Below are 20,274 nucleotides of genomic sequence, written 5' to 3'. Positions count from 1 at the left end.
TTAATAAAACAAGTTTTCACTTCAGCAAAAAAGCTAAAAAATAATTAAAAGAAGAATACTCAGGGTTAAATTCTCTTATTATTTGTAATAAATAATTTTCATGACTGTCATGTGATGATTAACTTGCAAACCTCTACTTGATTTATATATTGTGGACAAGATCTAATAATGAAAAAACAATATATTTTAACACTAGCAGCTTATCCAAATTTTCAGTATTTCTACTTGTTTCATGCCTCGCATATAATTTTGAAGCCTGTTTTGAGCAATTAAAATTGAAAGGAAACATTGCTACTACTAATAAAGCATGTTTCCTGTTGACCTCACATAGAAGTCATTTATTTCACTGCACCATCCCACTTTTTTGTCTCCAAGCTCTGTAATAATTTACATAGTTATTATATATATCATAAAAAGATATGATTGAAACATGAATATTATATACAGTTATAGGATTGGACCATCCGAAGTAGAAGATGCATTATTAGATCATCCTGCAGTACAACAAGCAGCAGTAGTGAGTAGCCCGGACAACCTACGAGGAGAGGCAAGTTTATTTTATTTTGTAATATGTATTCTTAATAAGTTTGTAATTCAGCATTTCACTAAATTTTTGTACCCTCTTCCCACAGACTTAAAATTGCTGTTGTTGGATTTATTAGTGCATTGGCAACAAAGGATATATTGGACATATTAGAGTCTTCAGATGAGGTGATTTGTTAATATTCTCAGAATATGCTGTAATATTAGCTATAAGCACAGAGATAAGAGAATGGGAATTCTATGACAAGATGTTTAAAAGTTAGCAGAAGGTTGTCCAGTGTGTAATCCAGCAAGTATTTGTTCCTTCTTTGGCTTGATTAGCCATTGCTTGTAATTATTAACTTGGCAGCAGGTGCACCCAAAAATTGGCTGTTTGTGTTCTTCACCAATTTTACCTCTGTCTAGCTTTAAACTAGTTTTATTATCCTAGTGTAATTGTGTGGATAATTCACTTTCTGTTGATGATAAATGAGCACAAAAAAAAAAAAACAAAAAAAAAAACCATATTTAACAATAATTGGCAAACTGAATCCAGAATTTTAAAAATAGAAACAGGTAGGCCCATCAGACCATGTTTCAACTGGATGCCATCACTGCTGGATTAATCTTAACAGGTTTATTTTTTGTGTGCTCCTGCCAGATGAATAACCTTTTTTGTTTTTCTACAGGTTCAATGTAAGGTATCTGAAGGATTAGCAAGTTCAAACCAAAGCATTCTTGGCAGCAGAGTCTGCTCCTTTATTCCTCAGGGATCTAATAGGAGGTTGGTAAAGTGGTTAATGACAATGAGTAATCAGGGTATGCTACTTCAACAAGATCTAGATAAATTAGGCAGATGGGCTGAGAAGTGGCAATTGAAATTTGACAAATGCATGGTAGTGGAGAGTGAACAAGATCTGGGGGATACAGACTGCTGGGGCAGCCCATAGGGTTTTGTCAGTATAGATAAGGTGGTGGTAAGGCCACATCTTGAATACTGCATGCAGGTCTGGGAGCAGGTGCTCTTACCAGGAAAGGCTTCAGTTGTATGAATTGCAGCAACTGGAAATTGGGCACTTGTAAAGGGATCAGAATAAGTAACCAATGGAAGCCTTCCCCTTGCTCAGACTATGCACATAAGGGGACATAAATTCATGTATGGAAATTTCAGAAAGTTTAAGAGGATGGACAGGTGACATGGGAAGTGTTGATTTTTTTGGCTGATGCTATATAAACTTTTCTTGCATATTTTATCACTACAGGTAGTTCTCGACTTTATGAGTTAATTTGTTCCTAGCGTGTGCTCGTAAAGCAGGAATTTATTTCCCATAGACATAAGGTTAAAAATAGGGGTTACGTTCTCAACAATGAAATTTGTTAGCTAATTAGTTTGTTTAAACAATGATTGATTTATCGAAAGAAATGAAAACGTAGCCTGTAAAATCAAGCAAATTATAATAATAGAGAAATTATTTACGACTTACAAATGTTAAAGAATATTTATTCTTCATCATCATCGACTAAATGCACACTCGTTGATCACTCATTATTGGCTCGGCACTCGTTGGTTTGTTGCACAAAGAGTCGTCTTCTTCAGAAATGTTTCAAGAGGCATTTGTTTCCAAGATAATCTCTTTTAATTATAAATATCACGATTGCATGCATAAGCATTTTTAACGGCACACACAAATTGCTACTAACATGATTCGCGTGGAGTAACAAGTTTACGAAGCTTAAAAAAAAACAGGAATGAAGACAAGATTCTGAAAATTTATTTGTTTTTTATACGATTGAAGATTTCAGTAAAGGGGAAACACATTTCACCATTAATCCTGGAGGCTCACATCTGGTGAGTATGGGCTTGGCACACCCAGGGTCCTGAGCTGGATATCATCATTCTTCTCTTTCTTGGTGATTCCCTTCTACTTTTGACTCTCTCTCTCTTTTTCTCTCTTTCTCTCTCTCTCTCTCTCTGCACCTCCGTAGCCAGGTGGGAAGGAACAGCAGTGCGTAGCACGCTTCTTGATTAGACCGGGGTTCGAGCCCGTCACAACCAAATACGGAGGATGCAGAAAGGTCAAGGAATGACCACCGCATATCATGGAGCAATATGGCCTTAGTTGCTAATGCTCCTGAAAACCAAATAACAACAACAACCCCTCTCTCTCTCTCTCTCTCTCTCTCTCTCTCTCTCAGGATTACTTGGGAACTTTTTTTTTTCCTGGTGCAGCATAAGCCTCAGGCTTCCTTGCATCATATGGATATTATTAATAATAATAATAATAACATAAACAACCACACAGCTATCAGTATTTTCACAAATGCAAGACCATCGAGTTTACTACCCGTTTATAATTGCTTGCAGTAACAGAAAAGCCCAATAAACTGGAAAGTGCAAATTGTTTTTGTTTTATGGTCGTGCCCTCCAGAAATGTGCTTTAGAAAAATATCACAAAGGTGTTTAAAATTGATTCTTATAACGGAAAATACGATAACGATGAAAGTATAGTGCATTTTAATGATTTGAATTGGTAACTAATACAATTTACAAAACATGCTCATGACCTTTTATATGGCCTTAAGGTCATGCTCGTGACCTTAAAAATGACATTTTAGAGTAATAAATAGCTTAGCTATACAGCGAAAATTTCAACTTCTGAGATCGTGAAACGAATTATTAAAAAACAATGTATTATTGGGTTCACATTATGTGATATTTTAACAATACGATGGTGTCTCTGGAACTGATTATTATCATAAAGCAGGGTACACTGTATTGTATTGCTATGCACGTGGCTTGGAATGCGGTATTTATGAATGTTTAATGTTCATATTTTCAATTTTGTTGATACTTGGAGAAAAAAAAACTCGTAAAGCGAGAACTGCCTGCATATGTATATTAATACTAATTGCTCACTGTTTTTTATGGAGTTGTTTGAATTTGTCTCAGGAAAGGAATTTACACCGAAGGGCATACATACCTTTTTATAGAAAATGGTTTTAGGGTATTATTGTAGAGCTACAGTTGCATCAACTTTCTATCTTGGAAGTGTCAGTGTATACTTTTGATGAAACTAAAAGGACTAAGCTACATGAAATTGATACTTGGGATATTCTTTCCCCACTATTGGAAATTATCATCAAAGGTATTTGCCATGCTAGAATCCTAAACATTGTTATTCATATTAAAGCCTTGTAACCTAATGCAAGATGATATTTTGATACATGATATCTTACTTTGTACAGATATTGCCATATAGGATGATTTGGGAAACTGCTGATTTTAGCTACATCATTTACGAGAAACAGAGGCTCATGAGCTTCCATATAGTGATTGAACTGGTGAGTTATGTAAAGACCTGAGTTCAAATCCTGTCAATGTCGCAAGGAGTTTTTGTGGGCATTTTTCATGTGGCTGAGTTAGTCGGTCTCAGGCATGGTAGCATGGGTTTGCATCCAGCACCACAGAACACACACAATTTACAGACATATCATATGGTGAAATATGGCCCAAGTTGCTGAAGCACCTAAACCCTAAAACTTATGGCTCAAGTTGCTGAAGCAACTAAACCCTGAAACCAGCCATCATGATGTATACCATCTACATAGTCCATTTGAGGTCTAATTAAGGAATGGTACAGGTGTAGTAGCATATAACGATCTGCATTTCTTGATATAGCAGAAATTATCCCAAGCAGGTTTATGAAGAAATATACAATGTTGGAAAGTACTTTGATCAGATGGAAGCATTGACATTTTTTGAAACTGAAATGCACTGTTTTACCACAAGTTAGGGTTGTATTAGTTTTTTATTGAAGTTTTATCATCTCAGTATTTTGGGATTATACTTTTTTTTTGTAATAATGTGTTTGATGGCCCACATATTATTAGGCTTTAAGATCAGTTTCAGTAGAATCCTAAACTATGTTGAACTAATACACATGAATACTAATGCTAATAAGAGTTGTATTTTTTTTCCCTTTAATTGAGATTTATTTACAGCAAAACTGGATTGCAGTTAATTTCTTTGGAGAAAGATATATATGGGAAATAACTAATAAATTAAACAACACTGCACTCCATGTAAATCTTTTATAGGCAAAAATGATTGAGTTTACTGCAACTAGCTGGAAAGAAAACCTTCCAGTAACCCAACAATTGTGGATATCATTGTCAATTATAGAGGAAGGAAAGCATAAAGTGATTGTAAGAAATGTTTATATCAAATTCTGCACTATTCTTTAGCACTAGTTTTTTTTATGACAAATTATATAATAATTAATGACATTATTATACCACATGGAATACAAGCTCAGTTTCTACACTAAATTTTTAGCAGGTGATGTTTCAGGATTATTACCAAACCCCATCGTCAGACCAAAATTGCCAGGGGAATAAATAGAAGAGCATTTAATGTAAAATAAATTGATAAGCAATTCCAATTTAAAATCTTTAATCTTAGATTATGATGTGTATTCAAGGTCTTTATAAAGAATAACAAGGTAAGACTGGTTATTGGTGTTTTGTGACGAGTAGTGCAGAGGAATAGTAGGGTTTTAATCATGATAAATAAGTAGCTCAAAGGTTCTAATCACTTGCTGGAGATATATAAATTTTTTTATTTAGCTAAATAATTTTTACTTTTTAGCAGGGATGTTATCGTATAACATAAAACTAGATAGTGTAATTTGTATTACTGCATTTAGGAATCTATTAGCTTAGTGTATAATTGTCAAGTAATTAATTAAATTGTATTTAAATGGAAATCATGCCCCAGACTAGAGCAGCAAAGTAGTGGGAGTGCTGTGACTCAGGGGGAGAACCAAAGGGGGCAATTCTCCAATGCATCACAGCCTAAAATAATGTGCAGCTTGTGAAATGTTTGCAGATCTTTCTGGCACTTCCGTAACCAGGTGGGAAGGAGCAGCAGTGCGTAGCCCACGCTTCTTGATTAGACTGGGGTTCGAGCCCGTCACCACCAAATACGGATGATGATGCGTCACCACCAAATACGGATGATGCGGAAAGGTCAGGGAATGACCACCGCATATTCCCGGAGCAATATGGCCTTAGTTGCTAATGCTCCTAAAAACCAAAAACAATAATAATAATAGCAGATCTTTCTGAAACAGGACATGATCCAACCAAGGAGGATGTGTTTGTGTGTGCTAGGTAAAGAAATTAGGTGCCAGCTCAGCATTCTAATGAGTGTTTATGAGAGTAAATGCCCTCAAAAAAATTAAAATGGGAGGGCCCAACCGAATGACAAAGTTCACACTTGTGCATCAGACAACAGAGTGGAAATCTTCAAGGCACAATGTGCTGGTCCCACAGGAGCTAGTTATTGTCATGGAAATATGTTGTGGAATAGGACCATAGAATGTCTGCCAAGGACAAAAGTAAATGATATTGTAATGCAGATATCATTCTTTAAGGGCACAAAAGGTGACATTGGCACTAATGATATTAAGAGTAAGAGATCTGAGGACAAGTAGAGGGCAATGTTGGCAAAAAAAGTCACGTGTTAGAATTGAACTTGAAAGTCCCAATTCGGCCCTGTAGAGAATGTGCAAGGCTCATGGGGTAGAATTTTTCTCAGCATGCCCTGTGCTTATCAATAAGAGAGACTGTTTTTACAGGGATGGGATACATTTGAATAAAAGGGGTGCAAGAATATTTTCTGATGCTATAGAGGCAGTGATAGGTGTGTCAGATAACTGCTAGCTTTTGGGGGGGGGATACACAGACTAATAGTTTAATTAGATCCACAGGCAGAGGTGAAAGTGATTTTTGCATTGCTACTATTCGTACATGCAACAGCCTGGAAAGCAAGGTGTCTGGGATTTCAGGCCTTGCTATGGGTCATCATGGAGAAATGAATACATGGACTGTGATAGGGTAACAAAGAGAAAGAACACGTGTATATACACTACTAGGAGCATTGTAAATGAATTTGAAGTACTGATTAAGTCATCGAATGCAGACATTATAGGAATAGTGGAAACGTGGTATCACTCAGATATAAGTGATGCTGAATTTGAATATTGTGAGTGCAAGTATACAGGAAGGACAGATAGGAGAGGTGGAGGGGTTATGCTCTTAGTTAAGAAGAATATTAAATCTAAGGCAGTGCATCCAGTTGACTTGGGAGACAAGTGCAGTGTGGAGTCAGTTTGGTGTGTTATAGGCTTAACAACTGTAATGAGTATACCAAACAGCTATACAGGAAAATAGTGGGCCAGCAAATAAGAATGCTTCATAATGAGGGATTTTAACTTTCCAGATGACTAGAATTTTGTGGATTGGTCACTGACACACTAGCAAGACTTTTATGGATTTCTTGAATGACTGTTTTCTACAGCAGCAGCAGCAGCATGTTAGAGGCAACAAGAGGAAGCATTGAGAATCTTCAGGTAAAAGATCTGCTGAGTGGCAGCAATCACAGTTTACTAATGTGAAATTTAACTGTCAAGGGTAAAGGCTTTCATAAAGGTGACTACATAGATCTCAGATAGTTTTTAAATTGTGTGCAGTGCAACCAACTGATGATGTTACCAAACAGCAAATTCTAAATGGGAAGTTACTAGTTTTTTCATATGAACAAAAAATACTATTCAAGGATTAGACCTAAATGAATGTTGATGAACTATCGAGAATACGTAGCAGAGAAGGAAAGTGTATGGGATACATATAAATTATCAGGTGATGCAGAAGCATATGGTAAATATAAATTAGTCTGTAATCAAGTCACAAAAGAGGTTAACCAAGCTAAGGCAGTATTTTTATGAGACGTCTCTTGCAAAGAAAAACAGCAAAGACTTATATGCGTATATTAACAGTAGAAGGAAGGGGTTGAATCACATTGGGCTGTTTGATGTCTGTGGGTTAACTGCTGATGACCTTGCTCAGGTTTTGCATCTACATTCATACATGAGAAATTCTTTAGGGTAGGCGATGCTAGAAGTTTATCAGACTCTAACAAGGACTTTGTGATAGCTGAAATGAATTTGGAGGAGAAATCCTTCAAGATGGACATAAAAAAAGGTACTTGGCAAATGGAATCTATCCAATTATACTAAGGGAGGCAGCAAAGGAGGTAAGCCATACCCTTAGCCATAATCATGAAAGTATCCTTGGATTTAGAGGTAGTCCCTATGGACTAGAGAAGTGCAAATATATCCCCAATTCCTAAAGGGGAATCAAAAGTTGATATGAGTAATTACAGAACTCTTAGCTTAATATCTGTTCCAGGGAAAATAATGGATCACTGGTTAAAGAAGTCAGGCAGGATCATTTGGCCAGGCATGAATTTGCCAGTAGGCACTCTTGTCTAATCAATCTGATAGATTACTATAATGCAGTGACCAAGGAGCTGGATGCAAAAAATAATTTTTAAATCATACACGTGGATTTCAGGAAGGCTTTTGATACCATAACAGCAAGTTGCTGTTATGGATAAAGGGGTAGTTATCAACTGCTCAAAACATTCAAGGCCTTGATCACCTAGCAGGTGCCTTTTTTTTTTTTTTATGAAAACCCCAAACACGAGAGGTATTAGAACCTATAGTACTTATTACCATGCTTGGGTTGGAGGTTGAGAAGACGAAAGAAGATATTTGTTGACATTAGACTGGAACTGCTGTAGACTGCAATTTTCAGGAAATACGTATGAAGGAAGGTTGTTCCAGAAAGCAGCAGTTGAATGAATAAACAAGGAAGATGAAAAGTTGGTTCTGTGAGTTTGAAGTTGGACAGTGAATGGATGTTGGTGGCAGAACTTAAGCCTTTCTTGATATCTTCGTTCCCCTCACCAATCTTGTTGCCCTTCTCTGTACTCATTCTAGCCACTCTACATCCTTCTTAAAATGAAGCCTCCAGATCTATATGCAGTACTCAAGGTGTGGCCTGACCTTTGCCTTATACAAGGGGATAATCACTTCCTTATCCCTACTAGCAGAATTTCTGTGTATCATTGACACGGCCCCATGACCTGCACTGCTCAGAAAACTTCATATCTGACTACACAATTACCTCCCAGGTCTATTTCATTCTTTTCTAGCTTTTCTAGATCCTGTTGCATTAGCATACTCTCATTAACAATCCCTGCCAACCTTTGTATCATGTGCAAACTTGGACATTAAGCATGATACACCTTCATCCATATCATTGATAAATATATTAAACAAAAATGGGCTCAACACTGAACCCTGGGGGGACTCCACTAATAACATTAGTCCATGAAGAGCAGTGTCCATTTATTAGCACTCTTTGTCATATCCCATTCAACGACCCTTTCATCCATTTTAGCAACTTGCCTTTAATACCATCCAATTAGTAGAGCAGTCTTCCATGTGCAACAGAATCAAAAGCTTTCCTGAAATCCATTTATAATATACCAAATATTATTTTTTTGCATCCAGTTCCTTTGTGACCACATTGTGTAATCCAATCACATTGCTCAGACAAGACTTCCCCTTACCAAATCCATGCTGTGTCTGAATTATTACTGCAGTCTTGTCTAGTTGATCCTGCATTACTTCTTTAACCAGTGCTCCATTATTTTTCCCGGAACAGAAGTTAAACTAACAGCTCTGTAATTACTTGTGTCACCCTTTGATCCCCCTTTGTGAATTGGGGATACATTTGCACATTTCCAGTCCATGGAGACCTCTCATAATTATGGCTAAGGGTTTGCTTAGTTCCTTTGCTACCTCCTTTAATATAACTGGATAGATCCGATCCACCCCAGGTGCTTTTCTTATGTTTAACTTTAACAATTTCTGCTCCATTTTGCTCTCAGTTATTGCAAAATCATTAGGCTGCCTGTTAGAGTTTAATAACTCTACAGAATTCCCTACAGAATTCCTCGTGTGAGTGTAGATGCAAAAAATGTATTCAGTTTGTGGACTATCTGAGCAGGATCATCAACACTCGACCATCGATATCAAGTGGACCAACCTGATTCATCCCCTTATTTCTAGAGTTTATATTAGTAAAGAAGGCTTTGCTATTTTTCTTTGCATTGGAGTTCCCAATGATTCAGTGCTGGGTCCATCGTTGTTTTAAGTATTTATCAATGATATTGATACAAATCATACAAAGGTTGGCAGATTGAGCGACTGCAACAAGGTTTAGGAAAATTGGGTCGATGGGCTGAGTAATGGCAGTTATGTTTAACATTGACAAATGCGAGGTATTGCACTTAAGTAGCAGTAACCTCAGAGTAACTTATCAACTGTGTGGTACTACACTCAGGGTAGTGGAGAATGAAAAAAGCTGAGGGGGGGGTAATTGAGTAGTGCAGACATGTTCCTAGGATGGCTCATTTTTTATTGTCAATGATATACAGAAACGTTGCTAGCATGGATAACGAGGTGATTATCCCTTTGTATAAGGCCATTGTTAGGCCACATCTTTAGTACTATATGCACAGCTGCAGGCCTCACTTTAGGAATGTTATAGGTCTACTGGAATGGGTGCAGAAAAGGGTAACCAGTTTGGTGAAGAGAACAAAAAGGTATTCTTCTTTTTTTTTATTTTTTTTTTATGAAAACTCCAAACATGAGAGGTATTAGAACCTATAGTACTTAGTACCATGCATGGGTTGGAATTTGAGAAGGCAAAAGAACCCAACAATATCTGCCTTTGATATCTTGACTAGCACTTCAAGCTCATCAAATTTATTAACTATATTCCTAGCACTGGTGTACATGCACCTGTTCCTACACAGCCCATGTATTTACTTGTTCCACTATGACTCCCAGCAGCTGGAAATCTCCATTACCTTGCTTTCTAGTTTGCTGCCCATTCTAATAGAAGCAATGCAAGAATCACTGCTTCTATCAGAATGCCGCTGCGTGTGGCCACTGTTAACCTTTTAGTCTGTGTATCCCCCCACGCTAGAAGTTTTCCGACTCAACTAACCCTGCCTTGATAGCATCAGCAAATATTCTTGCACCCTTTCTATTTAAGTGTATCCCATCCCTGTAGAAGCAGTCTCTCCTTTCAGCAAGCACAGACCAGGCTGAAAAAAATTCTACCCCTTGAGCCTTGCACAATCTCTCTAGGGCCGAATTGATTGACAAGGCTGTAATCTTATACTCTTTTTATCCTGTCATGTCTGGGCAGAATTGCAGACACTTTCACATTCAACCCTAACTCTAGACTTTTTTTCAACATTGACCTGTACTTGTTGAGTAAATCTGCAGAGGAAGCAATAATTTTCAGATGCAGAGGAAGCAATATTTGTAATGTGCTTGTGCCAAGAGAGATTAGGAATCAGGGTAATCCCCAAAAGACATATATCATCTCACTTAGAAATCAGAGTGTCACCAAAGATAAGCATAGGGGCAGAAGAATCCTTTTTGCGAGATATAAGACAGGACTGAGTTTTAGAAGGATTGAAATCAACTAAGTTGTCTTTGCCTCACTGGAGAATTACCTAGAGATCAGCATTTAAGGAATTGGTAGCGGATATTTGAGAAGTTGAAATGATTGAGCAGGAACTGAAAAGTGGAATGCAATGTGCTGTCATCAGCAAAACTATGGATAGGATTTCTGGTCAATGGGAGGTCATTAATATACAAGAAGAAAAGAGTGGGGAAAAAGAACCGAACCTTCTGGGGGGACACCAGCATTTGTGGAGAAGTTAGAGGACAGAGAGCCATCCTCCATCACCCTCAATGAGTGGTCAGAGAGAAAACTGATAACCAATTACAAAAAACAGTTGGCAAACCATAAGATGGAAGCTTTAGAAGACCTTTATGCTGAACACGATCGAAAGCCTTTGAGATATCAAGAGCAACTGCTTGTGTGTCACTGAATTTTCCATTGAATTTGTCCATAAATGGGTAACATAAGCCAGAATATCCCCAGTGGATCAACACTGACGGAATTCATACTGGCAATTGTTGATCAGCGGAAGGTTTCTAGATAGTTTAAGAGTTGGCAGTTTAATTGATTTCTTCATTATTTTAGAAAGAGTAGAAGTGATTGCAATGGGACGATAATTAGATGGGAGGGATTTTCACCTTTTTTTAGGAACTGGCTGGATATGAACAAATTTCCAAGCAGAAGGAAAAACACCTTTGGAATAAGAAAGTGAAAAATGGCGGCAAAAACAGGAGTAAGTTCAAGAGCACAGGTTTTGAGAACAAGCTGAGAAATACCATCAGGACCTGGAGCTTTCTTAGCATCAAGATTTGTCAAAATCCTTTTGACAGAAGATCACAGGAGGCATTGAATGGAGCATGTTGGGAATGGTGGGAGATGTTTTACCAATATCATTAATACATGAGTTGGAAGAAAAATGGGATGCTAGCAGGTCAGTTTTATCCATGGCTGAAGTGACAATAGAACCATCTGGTTTTGACAGTGGTGGGAGCAGAGATGGGCAAAAGTTGCAGCCAATAGCTTTGTCAAGAGATCAGAATGCTTGGCTACGATTAGGGCAAGAAGCAAGTTTTCTACTGTTAGCATGTTCAAAATCTAGTTTGGACTGATTAATAACTGCTTTACAATTGTTGAAAACTTTGGTGTAGGCAGAAAATGAAACTGAAGAATTGGAAACAAGCCAATTATGATATGCAACATACTTCTCTTGAACAGCCTTGGCACATTTATTTCAAAACCAAGATTTAGATAAAGGACGAGATTTTAAAGTGGAGTGAGAAATAAAGGATTCCATTCCTACAAGAATAATTTCACTGACACGATCTGAGCAAACATTGACATCAGAAGTTTTGAAACAGTAATCCGACCAAGGAAAGGAAGAAAAGAAATCTCACAGGTCCAGGGGCAGGCCGTCCTGAGGGTGCACTGCACCTGGGTGCCAAATTGCGATTCGCACACAAGTGTCACATACCCTAGGAACACCCCTGTGCTGGTCATCCCATTTTGCATCCTTGTAATGGCAAACAACACGAGGTTGGGAATAGGCATGAGATAAAGGCTCCACTTGGGAAGAGACAATCACCAAGTTATGATCTGAGGTACCTAAAGGACCACTCACTTTGACTTTATACTTAGAAGGGTTGATTGTGAGAAAAAGATCAAGTGTGTTGGCTGTATCTAGGATTGTCTGGTATTCTGGTAGGTAAATGAACAATCTGTGCGAGGTCATTAGTAATTGTAAAAGCCTCAGCATTTCGACCTATAAAACAGAAGCCAGCTGGAGTTGTGAACATTAAAATCACCAAGGAAAATTACCTCACTGTTAGGAAAGTTGGAATGGAGAAAGTTGGGTTGCAAAGAGAGGAAGTCAAATAGTTCCAAGTGATTAGTGGAGTTGGGAGAACGGTAGAGACAACAAATGAATTTGACACAATGAGGCAGAGAGATTTCAATCCTCTTTTTGAGATCGAAAAGAGGAGATTCCAAATTACCAAGTCTCTGATAAGGAATATCGGAACAGGCATATGCACAAGTACCTTTGAGGTGAAAGGAATCATACAGCGAATAAATTAGGCAACTGAAATGGACAGTGGTTGAATCAACTGATACCTGAAATTCTGTCAGAAAAAGTACATGGGGTTTGGCAGACTCTAAGTGGAAATGGACATCATTGAGATTAGAACTGAGACCACGTATATTTGTGAAATGAATGAGGAAGTGTTTGGAAGGTTTAGATCTTTTTGCAGATAAGCTTACTCTATCAGTTTGACAATTCATGGTGTATTCAAAAGTAAGAAAAAGTGGGGGGAGGGGACATGCTGAATGAAGTAATGAAATTTATGACATAGCATATGATAAGAATATTTCCACATCCTTGACATAACGTGGCCTCGACAATGACCCCCGCTTATACACTACTCGGACTCCCTCCAGTAACTATCTGGCCGAGTAGAGGCAGAAAGAGGATACACTAGCTGATCCGGAAGCCTCCTAGAGAGTTACCAATAGGTTTGGTCCGGTGTACTAACTAGTGGCCAGCCTTCAAACACCGTTTTAAAGCTGTACCCTCGAAATGTAAGTAAGTTTGAATCTTCTGGTGTTCAACATAACCTCAAAAGACATCAATCATACTGCATGATGGAACAGATGGGGAAGGGTTGACTGGAACTTAGCTCTGGAGACTAAACATGGGTTCCACCACTTTGAGCCTCCAATAAGTAAAGTGGTGGTATTGCACTAGCTGGTGAGAGTCATCTACCACCTAGTATTGCCTGGTTACACAGAGGGGCGGCATTCCTCCATGTGGTATGGGTGTCACACCTTGACCCCTGCTTACGTTGGTTCACATCTGGGTGGTCACCCCCAGCATGCTTGCACATGGGGGTTATACGTAGGATTACTAACACTCCCTCCATTGTGAAGGTGCAAGCATTCTTACCTAGAAAGGCTTCAGTTCTGCAAATTGCTGCATCTGGAGACTAGGCACCTGCGGAGAGATCTGTTTGAAGTGTTTAAAGACTTGAATGGATTGAGTATGCTGAATGTTAATGGTATTCTTCCACTTGCTGAGACTACACACATCAGGGAGCAAAATTCAAGTTGAGGAAGGATGGTAGCAGGATAGAAGTTGTGGGTGGTTGATTGTTGGAACAGGCTTCTATCTGTTGTTGTGGAAGTGGAAGGATTGAATAAATTCAAGGGAGAAGAAGACAAATTTTTGGAGGGGCACAGATGGGTAAACTTGTTTTTTTTTTTTTTTTTTTTTTGTTTTTTTTTGGCTGATGCTGTATAAGCTTGCTTTCTTGCATCATTTGCCATTTCTACTACTACTATTACAGTGTAGGGCTATCCAATGAATAAGGAACCACGAATAATGATTCTGAACCAGATTTCCTAGTTTAGGGCTATAACTAGAACCAGCACTTTCATCTTATGGCCTTGGCCCTCAGGGTGCTTTGTATATATTGGATTACCTTGCACTGTAATCTTGTTATTCTTTGTTAAGACCCTGCAGTAGGCAAAACAGTAGTAATTGTGAATGTAGGTAGGCTTTCTTACCTCATAATGCCACTACTAATTATAATGTACAGTTTTGATGATTACCATTTTCAAAGTTCCTAGATGCACATCACAATACCTTATACAGGGTTATTCAAAATGAAGTTCGGAGTTTCTGTACAGGAATTGTTTGAAACCCCGGACTTCATTTTGAATAACCCTGTATATAATCTGAAATTAAAGATTTTTAGTTGTAATTGCTTCTGATTAATTGTCTATCGGTTTATTTTTCATAGTTGTTAAATGTTTTTCTTTATTTTCCTTCCCCCCCCCCCATCAACATTTTTGGTCTGATGGTTTGGTGAAATGTCATCTGTAATAATTTAGTATAGAAATTGAGCTTATATTCTGTAAGGGGTTAACAATTTCACATGGTATAACAATGCCAGTTATTATTGTATATAATTTACTGTATGGATGGAAACCATATAACATCCTCCAACTATATTAAAACTGTTTTTTTAGTTAATTATAACAAAATCAGTGAGAAAAGGTCTAGTTATGTAGAATGCTGTGCTGTGTATCTGAATTGTCAGAGAAAATAGAGAACAGAATGTTTGTAATAGGCTACTCACTTTGTTTACAAATAACTATCCATTTATATTCTAAACAAGTGATTAGCTGGTTGCAGACATTTTGTTTTCTGTGATAATTCAGATAAAAGATAAACAGCACAGCATTCTATGTAACTAGACTAATTACGCAAGTAGCTACTACCAGTAATCTCTATAATCTTGAGAGTTTTCACCTAATTCATATTATTAATTAGAATAGCATAAATTTTTTACTCATACAATTAGTTTTAATTAATAAAAAAAAAATTAGTTTCCTTGCAAGTAGTGTTTTTTCTAACTAGCTCTTAACATAAATTTATTCTTCTAGACTTGACAATTTCGTAATTAATTAAAAATGGAGCAGCATGTTTTCACATAAATTTTGTAATTTAAAAATAGTGTGACATTTGATATCACTTTATTCTTTCCTTCCTCTACCCTTGACAACACTACCCACAGGTGTTTTGAAACACTGGAAAATTGGCCTTTAAATAGTTGTATCATTAGAATGTTTTCTTTCCAGTTGCTGTAATAAGGGAAGATCATCTCATGGTCCTGGAATTTAATATGTCAAGATTGTATATAAGCAAAAGGTTGGTATAAGGTTGGCACGTAGATATTTGCCTCTGGTAAGTTTTGATGAGTACAATAAAGGTTGTTTTTTTTAACCTAACTGTCATTACTCTTAGACATTCTTTTCTTCATTAATACTTTTCATATTATTATCAGATTTGTGGTTTCCTCTTCCCTAGCTAAGGCATATGCTAAGTGGGTATTACCAACTCTGATTGCATTGAAATGTTCTAATGTATTGGCTCGGTTTAGTTTTATTTAGGAATTGCTGATATATTTGAATTGGTTGCCCTCCTCACAATAAGTGATCCATACAATATTTTATGAATATGGGACTAATTGTACAGCCTAACATAAAGTTCTCTAAGCAGTGCAAACAGTTTATGTATGGTGTTTGATATATTTTTTTAGAATGATTATAGATTCACTTTGTTGCAAAGTCCATAGAAAAACTATGATGAATTTAAATATATATATATACTTTAGTTTAGCATATGTTCCTTTTCTTTCCCCGCCTCTAACAGATATAATTCAGTTCTTTATTTGTGTGTTTGAACTCTTCAACATGTGAGAGATAATTTATATATTAATCATGTTCCTTTTCACATGATAGGTAGTCAAAGCATTTGTAGTTCTGAATGATGAATATAAAGAAGCAGCCAAGGATAATTTGGTACAAGAGTTACAAAATCATGTTAAATCTATTACAGCACCTTATAAATATCCAAGAAAAGTAAGTTTAATTTTCTGGAAATATATTTTTTATATTCTATGTGCTTTGTTAACTCTTGAGTTAAAAAGATAATCATGATTCACTTTGTTAGGCTGTGTATTACTGCAGTGTTACCAATATATTGAAATTTTGCATTAGTTGCTGGTAGAACTGACATTGAGATACAAATTTTGGCAAAGTCTGGTAGTTCTGTGACAACCAAGTCCTCTGCACCTTCGTGATGGTGGGATTTGCAGGACCACTTAGGTGTGGCATTAATATCACACAGATGAATGACTCTCCAATAAGAAAAATGGTGATCCAATACCACCACTTTTCTTATTGGAGGCTCATAGTGGTAAAATTTTTGGTCTCCAGATTAAAGCTTCAGTAACCTCCCATCTTTTCTATTGTTTGTTTCTTTGGCATCTATGGCCATAGTGTGCCATACAAATGTCTCAAATATTTTACATGTCTTTCATTATCCAAAAGTGAGTGGGACTGCATGGATGTGATAACTACAGTGAAGAAATGGCAGTGTTGTCTTGCATATTTTGTGCATTTGACAAGAATGTGTTACAGTGATAGCATTGGTAGAGGCGTATGATGCAAGAAAGCAAGCTTATGCAGCATCAGCCAAAAAAAAACAAAAAAAAACCACTCCCATTTCACCCCTCTGTTCATTCGAAATACCTGTCCAGCTGAGCCTTAAATTTATTTAGGCTGTCAACTTCCACAACAAGGGATGGAAGTCTGTTCCACCAACTAACTACCCGCTGACTAAAGGCAAATTTCCGCACATCTATCCTACATCTGTCTTTGCTCAATTTGAATTTCTGCCCTCTCAGGTGATTATTCTGGGAAAGAGGAAGAATCCCATCAGCATTGAGCATGCTCAAACCATTCAAGGCTTTATACACCTCTATCAGATTACCTCGCCAGTGCCTAGTCTCCAGACACTGTAATTTGCAAAACTTAAGCCTTTCTTCGTAAGAGCAAACCTTTGTTCCATTCACTAATCTTGTTGCCCTTCTCTGTACTCATTCCTGCAGCTCTACATCCTTCTTGAAATGAGGCCTCCAGACCTGTATACAGTACTCAAGGTATGGCCTGATCATTGTCTTATACAAGGTAATAATCACCTCCTTATCCCTGCTAGAAAAATTCCTGTATATCATTGACAAGACACCATGAGCTACTCTTGCAGTCCATCTGCACTGCTCAGAAAACTTCATATCTGCATGCACGATTACTCCAGGTCCTTTTCATTCTCTACCACTGTCAGGGTAGTACCACAGAGTTGATACGTTGCTCTGGGGTTATTGTTTCCCATATGTAGTACTTTGACAAATGTAATGTTAAATTTTATTTGCCACCTCTCAGCCCATCTGCTCAACCTTTCCAGATCCTGTTGCAGCAACATAGCATCAGTAGTGTCCTTAATAACCCTGCCAACCTTTGTATCATCATCTGCAAACTTGGACATTAAGCTTGATATACATCATCAATATCATTTATAAATACAGAAAACAACAATGGACCCAACACTGAACCCTGAGGGACTCCACTAATAACAGTCTTGTCTAGATGATCCTGCAGTGCTTCTTTAACTAGTGCCTCCATTAATTTTCCTGGAACAGAAGTTAAACTCACAAGTCTCTAATTATTTGTCTCAGCCTTTGATCCTCCTTTGTGAATTGAGGTCACATTTGCACATCTCCAGTCTATGGGTACCTCCCCTGAGTCCAAAGAAGCTCTCATATTTATGGCTAACAGTTTGCTTACTTCCTTTGCTGCCTCCTTTAATATAACTGGATAGATCCCATCCACCTCTGGTGCCTTTTTTATGTTTATCCTCTCAATTATTACAAAATCATCTAGCTCGCTGCCAGAGTTTACTTCACCTCTGGCATGCCCTTTCCTGAATAACTCCTGATGTGTGAATGTAGATGCAAAATACTCGTTTAGTTTGTTTGCCACCTGAGCAGGATCCTCAACTGTTGAAACATCAATATCCAGTGGACCAATCTGATTCATCCCTTTCCTTCTAGAGTTTACATAGGTAAAGAACTGTTTTCTGTTTCTCTTTGCATCCTTTGCCAAGGATTTCTCATAATCTGCCTTTGGCTGCCTAATCTCCTTTGTGACTTGGTTACAGACCAGCTTATATCTATCATAGGCTTCCATGTCACCCATTAATTTATATGTATCCCATGCATTTTTCTTCTCTGCCATATGTCTCATTAGTTCATCTGGCATCCATGTAGGCCAATATTGAACCCAACCTTGAACAATATTTCTTAGTTGATATGTAAAGCCTAATAGCTTCCAAGGTAAGTTCTTTGAATGCTTCCCATTTTGAATTTGTTGTTGGTAACATCGTCAGTTGGTCCCACTGTATAGAATTTAAATACTGTCTCAGACCATCATAGTCACCTGTATGAAAGCAAAAATCCTTCCCTTTACCCCTGATGGTAGTTACCTCTGAGTAAATCCCACTTCAGCACACTATGATCATTGCCACCTAGTGGTTCCTTTATCTTCAGATTCTTAATGGATGAAGAATCACTACTGATAATCAGATTACGAATATTACTCCCTCTAGTTGCCTCGCGAACATGCTGATGTAGAAAACAATCATTCAATAAATCCATAAAAGCCTTGCTAGGTTGTGAGTGACCAACCCACAAATTCCAGTCAATATCTGGGAAATTAGAATCCCCCATTATAAGACTCTCTGATTTACTGGCCCACTCTATTTTCCTGTACAGTTTCTTATTATACTCATCAGAGTCATTAGGCATATAGCACACTCCTACTCTCAATTTTGATCTCCTAATGCTTATGTCACACCAAACTGATTCGACACTGCACTGTTCAGCAATGTCGACTGCTAAAAACAATTAACATTTGTATCGATTGATTTATTGTAAACTCCACTGACCTGGTCATGCCGGAGTATAAACAAGTATAGAAGGGGGAGGAATAGTGTGCTCAGATTATGTAGGTGGGTAGTTTAATGGGGAAACTAAAATGAGAGTATGAGTCTGCTGTAGGCCAGCTGGTTGTGATGACTAAAATGAACTACCCCAGGGGCTCACATCTGGTGAGTATGGGCTTGGCACACCCAGCGTCCTGAGCTGGATATCATCATTCTTCTCTTTCTTGGTAATTCCTTTCTATTTCTCTCTCAGAGTAACTCAGGAAAATTTTTTTTTTTTTTTTTTGGCTGGTGCAGCATAAGCCTCAGGCTTCCTTGCACCATATGGCTAATAATAATAATACATAAAGGTAGAGTGGGCCAGTAGATCAAATGTCTCATAGTGGGAACTTTAATTTTCCAGATATTGACTGCAACTTGTGGGTTTCCACTCTCACACTAGCAGAAATTTTATTGAATGCCTGCTTTCTATAGCAGTATGTTAGGCAGGCAACAAGAGAAAGCAATACTCTTGATCCAAATACCAGCAGTGACTCTTCATGCATAAGAATATCCAAATAAAGGCTCCAGTATGTGGTAGTGATCGTAATGTATAAATAAGTATATGATTTATATATTATGATCACTTTAGGATATACTTAAAAGATATTGCTACTATCAAGGGTAAAGGGAAGGGATTTTTGCTTTTGTAAAGGTAACTACAGTGAGACCAACTGCAAAATGGGAGGCATTCAAGGAAGTAATCATAGCAGCTACTAAGTGGTTTAGACTTAAGAGATTAGTGGCAGAGAAGAAAAATACATGGGATGAAGGGCATAACTGTTGATGATCTTATTCGAGTTGCTGACAAAACTGAAAAAATTTAGGGATGAGAACGACAGTAGTATACCAAGTTATAAATGTAAGAGAAGTTTCTGAAGTGAAAAGTAAATAAGGCACTTGGGGCTGATTGAATCTTTCTAGTTATATCAAAAGAGGTGGATTCAGGGGAAGTATGAAAATGTCTATTCTATTCATAAAAG

The 20,274-nt window shown here is 37.5% G+C and overlaps 1 protein-coding gene across 2 annotated transcripts in view; it reads left to right on the top strand.

The window, feature by feature from the left end:
- The window catches only part of LOC150076434 (acyl-coenzyme A synthetase ACSM3, mitochondrial-like), a 336,253-nt gene that overhangs the window by 311,509 nt on the left and 4,470 nt on the right, over window positions 1-20,274 (top strand). For both annotated transcript variants that reach the window (XM_090387091.1, XM_090387090.1), the window contains exons 14-15: window positions 448-547; window positions 16,213-16,332. In XM_090387091.1, the coding sequence (XP_090243217.1) occupies window positions 448-547; window positions 16,213-16,332 (220 nt within the window). The remainder of the gene's footprint in view (window positions 1-447; window positions 548-16,212; window positions 16,333-20,274) is intronic.

The sequence above is a fragment of the Mastigoproctus giganteus genome, chromosome 13 (genome assembly GCF_048544385.1).
Source record: "Mastigoproctus giganteus isolate SK-2022 chromosome 13, ASM4854438v1, whole genome shotgun sequence".
NCBI lineage: Eukaryota > Metazoa > Arthropoda > Arachnida > Uropygi > Thelyphonidae > Mastigoproctus > Mastigoproctus giganteus.
Note: the sequence above shows the minus strand (reverse complement) of the source record. Positions and strands in the feature narration are given on the sequence as shown.